At 42.2% G+C, this 15345-nt stretch overlaps 1 protein-coding gene across 7 annotated transcripts in view; it reads right to left on the bottom strand.

Moving 5' to 3' along the window:
• Positions 1–205: 205 nt before the first annotated feature.
• The window catches only part of MAP7D2 (MAP7 domain containing 2), a 121835-nt gene continuing 106695 nt past the window's right edge, over positions 206–15345 (bottom strand). For 6 of the 7 annotated variants that reach the window (XM_077146733.1, XM_077146737.1, XM_077146736.1 and 3 more), the window contains 5 exons: positions 11374–11430; positions 10831–10909; positions 9898–10084; positions 3399–3674; positions 206–1697 (listed from right to left, as the gene is read on the bottom strand). In XM_077146733.1, the coding sequence (XP_077002848.1) occupies positions 3425–3674; positions 9898–10084; positions 10831–10909; positions 11374–11430 (573 nt within the window). In that variant the 3' untranslated portion in view covers positions 206–1697; positions 3399–3424. The remainder of the gene's footprint in view (positions 1698–3398; positions 3675–9897; positions 10085–10830; positions 10910–11373; positions 11431–15345) is intronic. The other variant, XM_077146739.1, reaches the window with a different exon arrangement.

The raw sequence follows: 15345 nt of genomic DNA, 5'->3' as shown, positions 1-15345 counted from the left end.
TAACACTTCACACATGTAACAAGCACATGTAGGACTTTTTAATGAGTTTCACAGGGAAAAGACAACCATATTGGTTCCTCCCTCCCTCCCTCTTTCTCCCCCTCCCTCTCAACCCCCAAAGATTTTTTTAAACTCGGTTTGGTTTTGGCATATCTCTTCACCAAATTTACAGAAACAAAAAAACACTAGGGAGCCATCAGACTCTTGAGTGAAAATGTATTTCATGTTAAACATAATGTACACATCATGCAAATGAGGCATCACCACAGTCACAACGGCTGTGTGAGGTACAATGGATCACAAAGAGACAAACACTTAGCAAAATAAAGCTGCAGGAAAGATGGCGAGGCAGTTCAACCATGCTATCATTTTCTGTGTGCTTGTCATCAAAGGGATTTTTTTTACCCGATATTCCAAGATCAGTGACACTGCATTGTTGGAGGTATGTATTTTATTAGGTATATACACATACACAAACATACACAGTTTCCATAACTAATAAATTCTTAAATTGTAGCTGGTTTTAAAAGCACATGAACAAGATCACTATTTGAGACTTCTTTATACCTTCTGGTTGCAAACTTCTCTCAGAATTATGGGTCCTTCCAAACCATTTATTGTATAAGTAAAAAAAATATATATATTTCAAAGAGATCATCTCAATTCAAAAACCAAATTATACTGCAAGAACTGAAAGTAATAGAACACATCATTATATGGTATAAAATGTGTGGAGTACACATTCTCGTGTTATTTTTCCCTCATCCAGATGTTTTTATGCTAAAGTGACCTACTGGGTCCCACTCAGAGCCCCATTGTTTCAGAGCACTGGTCATTTATGTCTGGCTTTATTAGAGTTGAGCAAACAAACAAAACTCTCAAGACCCAAGAGAAAAATAATAGCAACAACATGAAAACCAACCAACTACCCATAAATGAGACATCATTCATTCATTCAATCCAAAAGCCACTGAATGGTTTGGAGGGAGTACAATTCAGAGGGTTTAAGGTGCAACATGAAAGGGTCCTAGTTATATGCAGTTGCCCAAGTATATATGTAATAGAACAGAAATCACTATACACTGTTTAATAACTACCTAACTCAACCAAACTTATTATTTTAGCCTCAAATGAGTAATGCAGGGCAATGCATTTTGCAGGTAGCTAAGCTTAATAATAAAGAAGGGTTTCTTGATCGTATCTTCCAACAAAGAAACCCTGGGAGGGGGGAGAAGGGAGAGCTCCCGAATTTCTTCTTTTAAACAAAGACAAAGAGATACGCAGCTCAAGTTCTGCATATGATTAAGTAGAGTTTGGGTAAGTGTCTACAATATTTACAGGAAAAGACATCTAAAGGCTTATGTGCTCCAACTTTGGGAATAAGGATGAATATAGAATAAATTTCCAAGCTGGCATCACTTAGGTTATTCAGAAGATCACTATGATAATAGAGAAGTACAGGAAGTGCTTTACCAGCAGCTGAAGCTTGTAAATAGAACTGTAAAATGAAACTTCGCTAAAGCCCAACAAGGCAAAAGTCTCAAGCATGGCCAATGTTTGACATACTACCTAGGAATACAATTATATTCAGAGTGAATCATTTGGAATCCAGAGGCTAAGGATAACAGAAGCTTCTTCAGATGGCCAGCAGCTGGGATTTCACTAACCAGCAGCTTCACGGGTTCTCCAAACACCACCTGTGTCAAGTCAAAAACAAAACCAGGTGAGAGCAACAAAAGAAGACCAGTATTTTGCATGTGTAATATCTATTTTCTCTCACTAAAGTTATTGAGTATGGGACTTTCTACCTTCTTGGTCATTTTATTTTCACTCGGCTCACACAGCATTTCTCAACAGAAGTGGCACAGCATTTTTTTATAGGACTATTTTTCTTATGTCAGTCAGATTTTCCTTGTACAGGACTGTCCTAAAACCTTCAGGATGGTTAATGCCCTGAGGTGTGCCTTCCAAATGCCAGTGCTCCCCCCAGCCATGTCACAAGAACCACCAGCACATGTTGCAGCACCCCCTAAGCAGGGGAGGTACCAACCTCTGGTGGAGAAGACCTTCAGCACTAGACTATATCACAAATGAAAATATACAAGCAGTGTGAACAAAATTGTTCAGTCGAGATTTTTTTTTGCAACGGGCATTTTGCACTTCTTTAAGAGACACAGGAAATAGATTTGAGGAGCCATGAATACTTTCTAAGTCTTATGGATTTTCTTGTCCTCACAGTTCAATAGGTAAGTGAACTGAAGGGAAGTTAATTAAGTCAAGGTATGCTACCAACAACAACAAAAAAAACCCACCTCGTAATAAGTAATGTCAAGTAACTGTCAGGGAAATAGAATGCTTAAGTGAGTTAAATAATTTAAGTGTCCAAGAAGGACAAACTATCCTTCTTTGTCCAAATTAGGATAGTTAACTCTAAAAATGACCTGTCACATATTCTTTCCCTCTCACGTGTGAGATGACCATAACTGCTTTCCCAAAAACTGAGAAAAGGAAACTCTAAAACATGCTGTCCCCAGCCACAAGCTGAGGTCAGGTGGAAATAAGTACACAAAACACAGTGCCCCAACTAGGTGGCCTCCCCAACCTGTTTCTTTGTTTGGGAACTAAAACGCTGGCCAAAATCATTACAGGCGGTACAAATTCTGTTCCAGCAGAGGAGTGACCAAAAGACTGCTGAGAATCAAAAAATATTTTTTAGAACCTAAAATGGGAGGAGCAATAGGGATTATTCAGTTATGATGGAATTTGAGGACAGACTCTAATGATGTGTTTTCATTATTCAAAAATGAAAAAGCCCCAAACTGAAGTAAATCAAATAAATGTGCAGCGTATATAACCAAGTGCACCAAAATGGAGGGTGGATAAAACCTACAGATGTAACCAACTCAGATGAGTAGTGCTTCTAGAAGCACTTTGGGTATGACCTAAGAACAGATGTTTCATTTGTAAGAATACAGGACCTGTCAACAGAGGAGCAAGGTACTTGGCCCAACACTCCTCAACACACATGAATGATTCCAGACAGAATGTGAGATATCACTGAGTAAAACTAGGGGGAAGACCACTTCACTAACAATGTCTGGCCACACTATTAAAGCCTTCTCTTCTTGCCTCTAGAAAAGGTGCAGGTGCCACTCAAAACTACTCATGGTCAAACCTTTAGCCAGTGCTTCTCAGTCTTGCTACAAAGGGGCTCATATAAAGGATTTACTTGGAATCCATCTCGATTCTTGTGTGTGCCACAACACATATCATACATACATTACTATTTGCATCTTTCAAGTAAAACTGGCCATCTAGGAGGCCAAGTGATGTCTGTCCTATTTCCACAAATCCCAGTTTGAGAGTTAAGGACTTAGAATCTTGTCAAAAGATGGTACCTTTCACTAAAGGGATGCTGTATTTGTCAACAGAAGGTGTTCAGAGTGTTTTCTTGGCCAGGACTGTTAAATCCTTCGATGAGGTTTTTGTTACAGTCATCCAGGCTGAGATTCTCACTGGACCTCTTGGAGAACGTGGGGGGGCCAGTGAAATCTAAGAGGTCTTGGAGTGCTCGGGCATGGCCACTTCCGTTTTGGTCCAGAGATACCCCAGGAATCATTTCACTCACTGGGGAAAATTCTGGGATGGAGATAAGTTCTTCTTTTGAAACGGGACTAGAAGACATGAGAGAGAAAGAAAGACGGAGGGAGGGAGAAAGTAGGAGAGAAAGTGGGAGGAGTGGAGAACACAGTATAACCTATTAGTTCTTTTTGTAGCATTTTTGTTAATCTACTCTATTCCATTACTCTAGAGAAGATGGATTGAGAGTCAGAGTTCATGTGTAACACAGGGTAAAAAACACAAGTCAGTTCCAACCTCATAGTTGGTGGTCATAGGCCCCGGTGGATGAGAAAACAGAAGTGGACTGAATGGAACTGTGAAGACTGAGAAAATAAAACCCACAAGGCACCAGCACTCTACCGCAGTAGAGAACCTTGATGATGAGAAACCAAATCAGAAAGCAAAGGCTAAAAGCTATGAGTGAGCTGAGGAAGGACCCTAAATGACACAGGACTCTATGTGCGTGTCCCCAGAGGGTGCCCAGGGGCTGTGCCTTCCCAGCAGCATGGCCTTGGGCAAACTATTTTTCCTCCACTACCACAAGCTGTAGAATGCGAAAAATAAACATTTCTCTGTAATGGGGCTTCTAGCAGTGTGAACATGATTGTGTTGGGGAAGAGTCTGAGGGGGAGCTGCTGGGAGGTAGAGCTCAGTTAAGGTCAAGGGCCACTGCTAATGATGACCACTGCGATCCACAGAGTTCCCTACAGAGTGAGGCCCTGTTTCTCACCCACTGCTGCTGCTTCTCCTGCCCCACAAGCCTGTTTTTTTTTTTCTCTTCTTCTTTCTGAGCTTCATCACTGTTTCAGCTGGGAGCACGTTGTGTTGTACAAATGAGGAAAGCCAGGCTCAGATGAGTGGTGGGCTGGGATTTGGGGTCCTGTCCCCAGGAGTCTCTCTCTTTTTTTTTTATTTTAAAATTTGTTTCCTCTATTATTTATTTTTATTCTACATGTTCTACTCGTCTGCTGACAAGGTAGATAAAGGAGCATCAGACACAAGGTTTTCACAATCGCAGTCACATTGTAAAAGCTACATCATTATACAATCATCATCAAGAAACATGGCTACTGGAACACAGTTCTACATTTTCAGGCAGTTCCCTCCAGCCTCTCCACTACATCTTGGATAACAAGGTGATATTACTTAATGCGTAAGAATAACCTCCAAGATAACCTCTAGATAGACTCTGGAATCTCTCAGCCATTGACACTTCGTCTCATTTCACTCTTCCCCCTTTTGGTCGAGAATGTTTTCTGAATCCCTTGATGCTGGGCCTCACATCCTTCTAGGATTTCTATCCCACGTTGCCAGGAAGGTCCACACCCCTGGGAGTCATGTCCCACATAGATGGGGGAGGGTGGTGAATTTGCTTGTTGTGTTGGCTGGAGAGAGAGGCCACATCTGAGCAACAAAAGAGGCTCTCTTGGGGGTGACTCTTAGGCTTAATTTTAAGTAGGCTTGACCTATCTCCTGTGGGATTAAGTTTCATATGAACAAGCCCCAAGACTGGGGGGGCTCAGACTATAGCTTTGGTTGTCCACACGGCTTGTGAGAATATTGAGGATTCAACTTGGGAAGGTTGAATTTTTTCCCTGTTCTCACCATTCCCCGAAGGGGACTTTGCAAATACTTTTCCACTCACTGATCAAATCACTCTGGGATTCACTGGGGCATCACTCTGGACAAATCAACAAAATCTCATGTCCTACCCAAAGTCCCGTGTACTTATGTTGTTCAACCAACTATCTACATAAGTTATATTAGGAAATGCCCTAGTCAAAATATAAATTTTGTACCAAGTAAACATTTTTTGCTTTACTCTCACACATTAGTTGAAATTGTAAAATATTAAATACCATCTATTTTCTGCAACCTGCAATAATGACATTCCTTTGTTCTTCCTCATGCAAAAACTTAATTAGTTTGTACATTTAGTCACTATCAGTATACAGTCTAGGCATTCCTAGAATATATCATCTTGATCTTTATCGTCTATCTTTCTTTCTGATTTCAGTTATGCCCCCAGCCCTCCTCCCTCTATCATTCTCACATTCAGCTTCATTCAGTGTTTTAACATAATTGTATTATAGTTAGGTAGTTGTGCTGTCCATTTCTGAGCTTTTAAATTCAGTCCTGTTGCACAATCTGTATCCCTTCAGCTCCAATTACCCAATATCTCATCCTATTTCTATCTCCTGATGTTCTCTGTTACCAACAAAATTCTCCAAGTTTATTCACTAATGTCAGTTCATATCAGTGAGACCACACAGTATTCGTCCTTTTGTTTTTGGCTAATCTCACTCAGCATAATGTCCCTAAGGTCCATCCATGTTGTTACATACTTCATAATTTTATTCTGTCTTGCAGCTGCATAATATTCCATCGTATGTATATGCCACAGTTTGTTTAGCCACCCGTCTGTTAATGGATATTTTGGCTGTTTCCATCTCTTAGTAATTGTAAATAATGCTGCTATTAACATTGGTGTGCAAATGTCCATTTGTGTCCTCGCCCTCATGTCCTTTGAGTAGAGACAGCACATAGATGGGTCCTGTTTTTTAATCCATTCTGCCAGTCTATGTCTTTTGACTGGGAAGTTTAATCCATTAATATTTAGTGTTAATACTGCATGGGTAGTACTTTCTTCTACCATTTTGCCTTTTGGATTTTATATGTCATATCTAATTTTCCTTCTTTTTACCTTTACTCATAGCCTTCCTTTCTACACTTTTCTCCACACCTCTCTCTTCTGTCTTTTCGTATCTGTCTCTAGTGTTCTCTTTAGTATTTCTTGCAGAGCTGTTCTCTTGGTCACAGATTCTTTCAGTGATTTTTTTGTCTGAAAATGTTTTAATTTCTCCTTCATTTCTGAAGGACAATTTTGCTGGATATAGAATTCTTGGTTGGTAGCTTTTCTCTTTTAATAATTTAAATATATCATCCCACTGTCTTCTTGCCTCCATGGTTTCTGCTGAGAAATCTATGCATAGTCTTATTGGGCTTCCCGTGTACGTGATGGATTGCTTTTCTCTTGCTGCTTTAAAGATTCTTTTTCTTTGAACTCTGACATTCTGATCAGTAAATATCTTGGAGTACATCTATTTGGATCTATTCTCTTTGGGCTATGTTGTACTTCTTGGATCTGTAATTTTTTTTTCTTTTTTTTTGGGTCTGTAATTTTAAGTCTTTCATAAGATTTGGGAAATTTTCAGTGATAATTTCCTCCATTAGTTCTTCTCCTCCTTTTCCCTTCTCTTCTCCTTCTGGGACACCCACAACACGTATATTCGTGTGCTTCATATTATCTTTCAATTCCCTGAGTTCCTGCTCATATTTTTCCATTATTTTCCCTACAGTTTCTGTTTCTTGACGGATTTCAGATGTTCCGTCCTCTAGTTCACTAATCCTATCTTCTGCCTCTCAAAATCTACCACTGTAGGTTTCCATTGTTTTTTCATCTCTTCTACCATGCCTTTCATTCCTATAAGTTCTGTGATTTGTTTTTTCAGACTTTTCATTTCTTCTTTTGGTTCATTCCTTGCCTTCTTTATATCCTCCCTCAATTCATTGATTTGGTTTTTGATGAGGTTTTCCATGTCTGTTCATATATTCTGAATTAATTGTTTCAACTCCTGTATGTCATTTGAATTGTTGGTTTGTTCCTTGACTGGGCCATATCTTCAATTTTCCTAGTATGATTTGTTATTTTTTGCTAGTGTCTAGGCATTTAATTACCTTAATTAGTTTATTCTGGAGACTGCTTTCACTTCTTTTATCTAGGGTTTTCTTGCTGGATGAATTTGTTGTCTATCTGCTCTTTGCTATTCAGTTCAGCTTTTTCTGGACCTCTAACTTAACAGAGGAGAATTTTTCAGTTCTTGTTTTCTTGTTTCTTGCCCTGCTTGTATGGTGCTTTCCCCCCCCACCCTTAGGAGGGTCTGTCTACTAAGGTATTATAGACCCTAGCTGGATTTTCCCAGACCAAACTGGCCTCCTATCAGGAGGAGTCACCTGCGTCAGCTTTCCCGGAGGGTGAGACCCAGCAGGTTAAAAGACTTTCCTGTGAAGTCTCTAGACTCTGTTTTTCTTCTCCTGCCCAGTATGTGGTGCTTGTCTGCCTGCAGGTCCCACCAGCATAAGATGATGTGGTACCTTTAACTTTGGCAGACTGTCCCTGCTGGAGGCATGGTGGAGACAGAGGAGAGATTGTAGGCTGGTTTTAATGGCTTCAAATTACCAAGCCCAGGGGTCTGAATTCCTTGAGGGAGAGATTCCACTTGAGTTGGGCTTCACCCCTCCCCTGGGGAAGGCACAGGCTCCAGACAAGCCCTCAAATGAGCTTGTTTCTGCCTATGCGGGGGGCAGTTGCAGCCTTAGAAGCCCTGCCACTGTATCCAAAGGCAGTCAAGCCTTTGTAGAAACACAGCCACAAAAACACGTTTCTTTTCTTTTTTTTCTTTTTCCATCAGCCCTGCCCCCTTGACGCTAAGGCAAAAATGAGTGATCTCTGCTTTGACCAGGTTCACCTGAGCTGGGGGCCTATTTTTGGTAGTCAGAATTTGTTCATTAATTCCACAATTGGTGTTTGGTTGGGCTCAGCCCCTGCTGCTGGTAAAGTCTCTTTCCTTTCCCCTCTGGGAAGCAGCCTGTGGGGAAGGGGTGCCAGCCGATGCGGCTTGGGAAATTAATGGTTCTGGGGGGGCTCGCAGCCGGTCCAGCTGGTCCAGACTGGGGTACGCTGTGTGTTCGGTCACTGACGTGGCCCCAGGAGCTGTTCTGTATTGTTCTTGGTTATTTAGTAGTTGTTCTGGAGGACCAACTAAAACGCTCACATTGCTAAGCTGCCATCTTGGCCCGGAAGTTCCCCAGGAGTCTCTCTTGACTGTCAGAGTAAGGCTGTTGCCAAATTCTTCTGTTCTTTTCTTCTTGGATAAGATCTTAGAAAAGAACCTAGAAAAACTCGAACAGTAGAAGCTCAGAGAGAGGATCTGTCTCCCTGGCCTTGACGCACTTAAAGGACAGCAGCTGATCCAACATCGCTTCTGGTGTCTGGGGCTTGGGAGAACTGCCTGATGATGGAAACAGCACCCTGTCTCCACCTTTCCCCACGTACATTCTTGGAGTCCCCAAGCCCAGAGAAGAGAGAATGCCACCACAAGTCTGGGAGTCACCTCCAGGCATCATTTCTCTCCAAACAGAGGAGGTGTCAGGGAGACCTTGGGGTGCACACAAAGCCCGTTTCCTTTCTGAAGCCCTGGCCAATGCCATATCGTGTGCATCCCACCCACTGCCCCTCAATACAAAGGCATAAAATGATAAGCACAGCTGGCTGAACATGGCAGCAAGGGGGATGTTGGATCAACCCTTAAGATGCCTCTGCATTTTCTCCTGGAGGAGAGTGGTACCACTTAGAGGAAGCCTGTCATGATGGTGAGGGGCGAGAACCAGGGAGACCTGGGGGGAGGGCTGTAGGGGTCCTGCCAGCATTCTGCTTCCCTGACGAGGGCTATCAATTCCAACTCCTCTGCCCCAATCCCCTGCTGGGTTCTCGTTTTGTCTGGGATGTACTGACCAGTTGGGGTCATCCACAAACATGAGACCAGTTTAAGAATTATTCCTAAAGTGTTTAGTTAGGATTTGGGCAGACACTAGTTCCTTTATCACGTCTCCAATTCAAAACTGATTTAAATCCAAAACACTGGAGATAGTGGGTGGACCCTATTGGTGGTCTGCCCTGCTCCCCTTCACCTGTGGGTATACCCATCCACCAGCTGCTGACAGAGTTTTCTGCCTCAGACTCACAGCTCCACCCTTTCTCTGAAGAACTGCCATTGACTGAAGGGTGCCCCCAGGCCCAGGCAGCCCCCACACTCTGCCATGGCCCACAGTTGATAACAGACAGATACAGTGTACAATGGCCACCTTCCTTATCTCAGGGGGACAACTTTCTGGTGTAAAATTTATCCTCCAGTGCTCCTGGAGATCAGATGAGTCCACTTTCTTGCTTGGCACCCTCCCCTGTTTGGGCTGGGGTCCCTCCCTCCCCTTTCTCCTGAAAGCATTCCCCCAATAAATTGCATGCATGAGAATCCCTGTCCCAGGCTCTGCTTCTAGGGACCCTGACCCAAGATTCTATGATAGTGCCACAATAGCTTTCCTGTAATATCAACCAAACCTACTTTGGTTGTGGAAAAGATGAAGAAATCAACTAACAGTCGGCAGTTGTGTCTGGGGGAAAGAGATAACAGTTAAATGCTAAAAAAATCAACATACCTCACATCCATAGACTGAACTTCTTCAGTTGAGTCATCCAGACTGTTTGATTTCCCATCAAGAGCATCGAGATGAATAAGTCCTCCGACTGGTTTAAGCCCATTAGAGCAAATGTCTCGGGGAAAAGTTTCTGGGGCAGCACGCCCCACACCATGAACTTCCTGGCAGGTATTCAACCCATTGATTTCTAATTGAGAACACAAAATCATTGGGTGAATCATAAAATATCCCAAACAACAAAATAGCAGGGGGCATGAATATATATTGAGGCAATCAATTTAATCCCCAGCCTCACATTTTCTGTGAGAAGAACCACAAATAATCACCTGTAATCCCCTATGCACAGGGCAAAAGAAGAGAAATCACATTGTCCCTGTCTGTGAAGGGCTCAGGACAAATCCAGGAGGCTGAATGTCACATACTGCACAGGTCCCCAGGCTCTTGGTAGCATTTTCTTGAGCCATAAGACAAAGGAGAAATGGGAACAGTGACTGTGAGGTGGAGAAGCCTTTCCTGACTTTGGCTGCCATGGAATATTCAAACCTAAGGAGTTTAAAAATACAGAAGAGAAAAGAACTGGACTACCAAGAAGTCTGGAAGGCAGGAGAAACTCCACAGACCAGCAGAGTCCGTTCTTATTAAAACCTTGGTCAGCAGCTAAGCTCCTGGAAAGTATCTTAGGAAAGTGTCTTAGGAAAGTGGATTGCCTGACTCCTGTTCCTGTGCTGGGGTGATTAGAGAACTGAGGAAGCCTATGGCTTTCACAATCAAACAACGGATCCTAGGCAGGTATATTCTCTGGGCAAGAAGGAGGTGGACTTGCATATTCCAGTGGTAACACTCTTATAATCCATAGGTGGTTTCCCCTGAAGAAGGCTTTAAACGAGCCCCTTGCCTGTTAAAAATAACCCAGGAATCAGATCTCACACTCACCTATCTTGTTAGGGACAACTGGTTTTGTCTTATTTTCCACACCTACAACAGGTTCAATCCCCACTTTAGGGTCTTCCTTCTGAAAACAAATACAAGGTGGATAAAAAGATGGAAGGCCAATTTTACATAGAAAGATAAATGATTATTTAAAGCAAGAGCGGATATCTGAGATCTTGCCAGGGTAAATGATCCTTGTTCCATTTACGTGTCCCATGGTAATTTTGACTCTTCTGAGCTTATTATACATCAGCTGAGTTCCCCTTATTATATTGCTATTCTCTTTTTCATTCATGGGCTATTGTGCCTCTCCCTGCCTCCCTTCCTTTATTTCTCTGAGGAAATCTTTGACTAGCATTAGGTCTCTGAAACTCCTCTGTGAGGCTTTTTAGTCACATACATTCTCCTTAATCTAGCCAGGAACAAAATAGGAAGAGTCCACTTTTTTCTGGGTGCTACTCCCCAAGAATTACAATTTCACTGGATGCATTCTGCCATTCTTTTCTTAGTACATACATTATTTAAATAATACTTTGAATTTCGTACCTTTACTTCTGGGGATACATCACTCTTTCTTGTTCTCTTCATGATTTCATCTATTCTCTGGAATCAGAAAGAATCAAGAAAGAGGATTACAAGACCAGAAACATGAAAATATCTGTGTCTACTAGGCAATTTCACATTTCTCAGAAAACTCATAAAGGACAAATGTTGACAAAGGATCATAAGCATAGAATGGCTTTCAAATGGTTTTGCAGATGTATACCTCGTGTCCTATGAACAAGGTCAAATGCTTAAGAAGTGGATCAGGAAATATTTAGAATCAACATTCAATTTATATTCCATCTTTCTCCTTCCTCCCCTTAGGTTACCCATAATTTAACAAATCACCACTTTCCCCTTAAAAGGACCACTCTACAGAAAGCAAGGGTGAGATGCAAGTGAGGAAGAAAAGGCACAGATCGGTCTTCTGGCTCACAGGCCAATAGCACTACAAAGCCCACACTGGACTGTGGGAAACAGACCTTTTGACTTCCAGGCTAAACTTTGAGATGGTGACCTGGAACACTGGGTCACGTATCTCTTGCAGAACATTACAGGTGGCTAGTCTCCTACAAAGAAGCTTTGAAGGGTAAAAGGGCTGGGGGCTGGAATGTGCTATTCTTTGAAAAGATTTCACAGATAAACAATTTAGCTTAAAGGGTTTTGCATTTTCTCATATTTTACATATTGGCGTAATTGTAATTAACATTAAAGATTAACTTGATGTTACTTCCTCCCGCCTTTTGAAGTAACCACTAATAAATAGCTGGAGCAAAACTAGCAAAGTGCTCTTGGCTCTAGAAGTTCAAGAATCCCCTGCTCCTGGTTCCAGAGATCTGTGTCTGTCTTAATTCTCGTGTCATCCTGTCACCATCACTGGACCTAGGACACCATTAGAATAGATCTTTTAATCAGCCTTCTTAAAATCTACTCCATCCATAATTACATTGAATGTAAATGGACTAAATGCTCCAATTAAAAGACAAAGACTGGAACTTCCAGGCCAAGATGGCGGCTTACCAATGTGCGCATTTTAGTTCGTCCTCCAGAACAATTACTAAATAACGAGAAACAACACAGAACAGCTCCTGGGGCCACGTCAGTGACCAGACACACAGCGTACCCCAGTCTGGACCAGCTGGACCGGTTGCGAGCCTCCCCAGAACCGTGAGTTCCCCAAGCTGAGGCAGCCGGCACCCCTCCCCCACAGGCTGCTTCCCAGAGGGGAAAGGAAAGGGACTTCACCAGCTGCAGGGGCTGAGCCGACCAAATGCCAATTGTGGAATTAATTAACAAATTCTGACTACTAAAAATAGGCCCCCAGCTCAGGTGAACCTGGTCAAAGCAGAGGTCACTCATTTTTGCCCCAGCGCCAAGGGGGCACGGCTGACGGAAAAAGGAAAAAAAGAGAAGGAAACAGAGGTTTTTGTGGCTGTGTTTCTACAAAGGCTTGACTGCCTCTGGATACAGTGGCAGGGCTTCTAAGGCTGTAACTGCCCCAGGCATAGGCAGAAACAAATTCGTTCTGAGGAATTATCTGGAACCTGTGCCTTCCCCAGGGGAGGAGTGAAGCCCAACTCAGGTGGGATCCCTCTCTCAAGGAATTCAGACCCCAGAGCTTGGTAATTTGAAGCCATTAAAACCAGCCTACAACCTCTCTTCTGTCTCCACCATGCCCCCAGCAAAGTTAAAGGTACCACATCATCTTATGCTGGTGGGACCTGCAGGCAGACAAGCACCACATACTGGGCAGGAGAAGAAAAACAGAGTCCAGAGACTTCACAGGAAAGTCTTTTAACCTGCTGGGTCTCACCCTCAGGGAAAACCGATGCAGGTGAATCTTTCCTCCTCATAGGAGGCCAGTTTGGTCTGGGAAAATCTGGCTGGGGTCTATAACACCTATGTAGACCCTCCTCAAGGTGGGGGGAAAAAGGCACCATACAAGCAGGGCAAGAAACAAGAAAACAAAAACTGAAAAATTGTCGTCCTATGTTAAACAAAACCTAGCTAGAGGTGCAGAAAAAGCTGAACTGAATGTAAAAGAACAGAGAGACAACAAATTCATCCAGCAAGAAAACCCTAGGTAAAAGAAGTGCAAGCAATCTCCAGAATAAACTAATTAAGATAATTAAATGCCTAGATGCCAGCAAAAAAATAATAAATCATACTAGGAAAATTGAAGATATGGCCCAGTCAAAGGAACAAACCAACAATTCAAATGAGATACAGGAGCTGAAACATTTAATTCAGAATAGAAGGACATATAAAAGCCAAAAGGCAAAAAAGCCTGGGCAGTAAGAACACTGATGTTGATGGATTAAGCTTCCCAGTCGGGGGACATGGACTGGCAGAATGGATTAGGGAATGCGACTCAAAGGACATGGGGGCAAGGACACAAACGGACATTTGCACACCAATGTTTATAGCAGCATTATTTACAACTACCAAGAGACGGAAACAGCCAAAATGTCCATCAACAGATGGGTGGCTAAACAAACTGTGGTATATACATACGATGGAATATTATGCAGCTATAAGACAGAATACAGTTATGAAGTATGTAACAACATGGATGGACCTTAAGGACATTATGCTGAATAAGATTAGCCAGAAACAAAAGGACAAATACTGTATGGTCTCACTGATATGAACTGACATTAGTGAATAAACTTGGAGAATTTCGTTGGTAACAGAGACCATCAGGAGACAGAAATAGGGTAAGATATTGAGTAATTGGAGCTGAAGAGATACAGATTGTGCAACAGGACTGAATGTAAAAACTCAGAAATGGACAGCACAACTACCTAACTGTAATATAATTATGTTAAAACACTGAATGAAGCTGAATGTGAGAATGATAGAGGGAGGAGGGCTGGGGGCACAAATGAAATCAGAAAGAAAGACAGATGGTAAAGATTGAGATGGTATAATCTAGGATTGCCTAGAGTGTATAATGATAGTGACTAAATGTACAAATTAAAAAAATGTTTTTACATGAGGAAGAACAAAGGAATGTCATTACTGCAGGGTGCTGAAAATAGATGGTAATTAATATTTGAAAATTTCACCTCATGTGTGAGACTAAAGCAAAAAATGTTTACTTGGTACAAAATTTATACTTTGACTAGTGCATTTCCTAATATAACTTATGTAGATAGCTTGGTTGAACAACATAAGTACATGGAACCTTGGGTAGGACATGAGATTTTGTTGGTTTGTCCAGAGTGATACCCCAGTGAATCCCAGAGTGATTTGATCAGTGAGTGGAAAAGTATTTGCAAAGTCCCCTTTGGGGAATGGTGAGAACAGGGGAAAATTCAACCTCTCCAAGTTGAATTCTTGATATTCTCACAAGCAGTGGGGACAACCAAAGCCATAGGCCGAGCCCCCCAGTCTTGGGGTTTGTTCATATGAAACTTAACCCCACAAAGGGATAGGTCAAGCCTACTTAAAATTAGGCCTAAGAGTCACCCCCAAGAGAACCTCTTTTGTTGCTCAGATGTGGCCTCTCTCTCCAGCCAACAAACAATCAAGCTCATCACCCTCCCCCTATCTACGTGGGATATGACTCCCAGGGGTGTGGACCTTCCTAGCAATGTGGGCCAGAAATCCTAGAATCAGCTGAGACTCAGCATTAAGAGATTGAGAAAACCTTCTCGACCAAAAGGAGGAAGAGTGAAATGAGACAAAATTAAGTGTCAATGGCTGAGAGATTCCAAACAGAGTTGAGAGGTTATCCTGGAGGTTATTCTTATGCATTAAATAGATATCACCTTGTTATCTAAGAGGAAATGGAGAGGCTGGAGGGAACTGCCTGAAAATGTAGAGCTGTGTTCCAGTAGCCATGTTTCTTGATGATGATTGTATAATGGAATAGCTTTCACAGTGTGACTGTGTGATTGTGAAAACCTTGTGTCTGATGCTCCTTTTATCTACCTTGTCAACAGATGAGTAGAACATATGGAATAAAAATAA

This window comes from Tamandua tetradactyla, chromosome X (genome assembly GCF_023851605.1).
Source record: "Tamandua tetradactyla isolate mTamTet1 chromosome X, mTamTet1.pri, whole genome shotgun sequence".
Lineage (NCBI taxonomy): Eukaryota > Metazoa > Chordata > Mammalia > Pilosa > Myrmecophagidae > Tamandua > Tamandua tetradactyla.
This window is presented reverse-complemented; position numbering and strand designations above follow the sequence as displayed.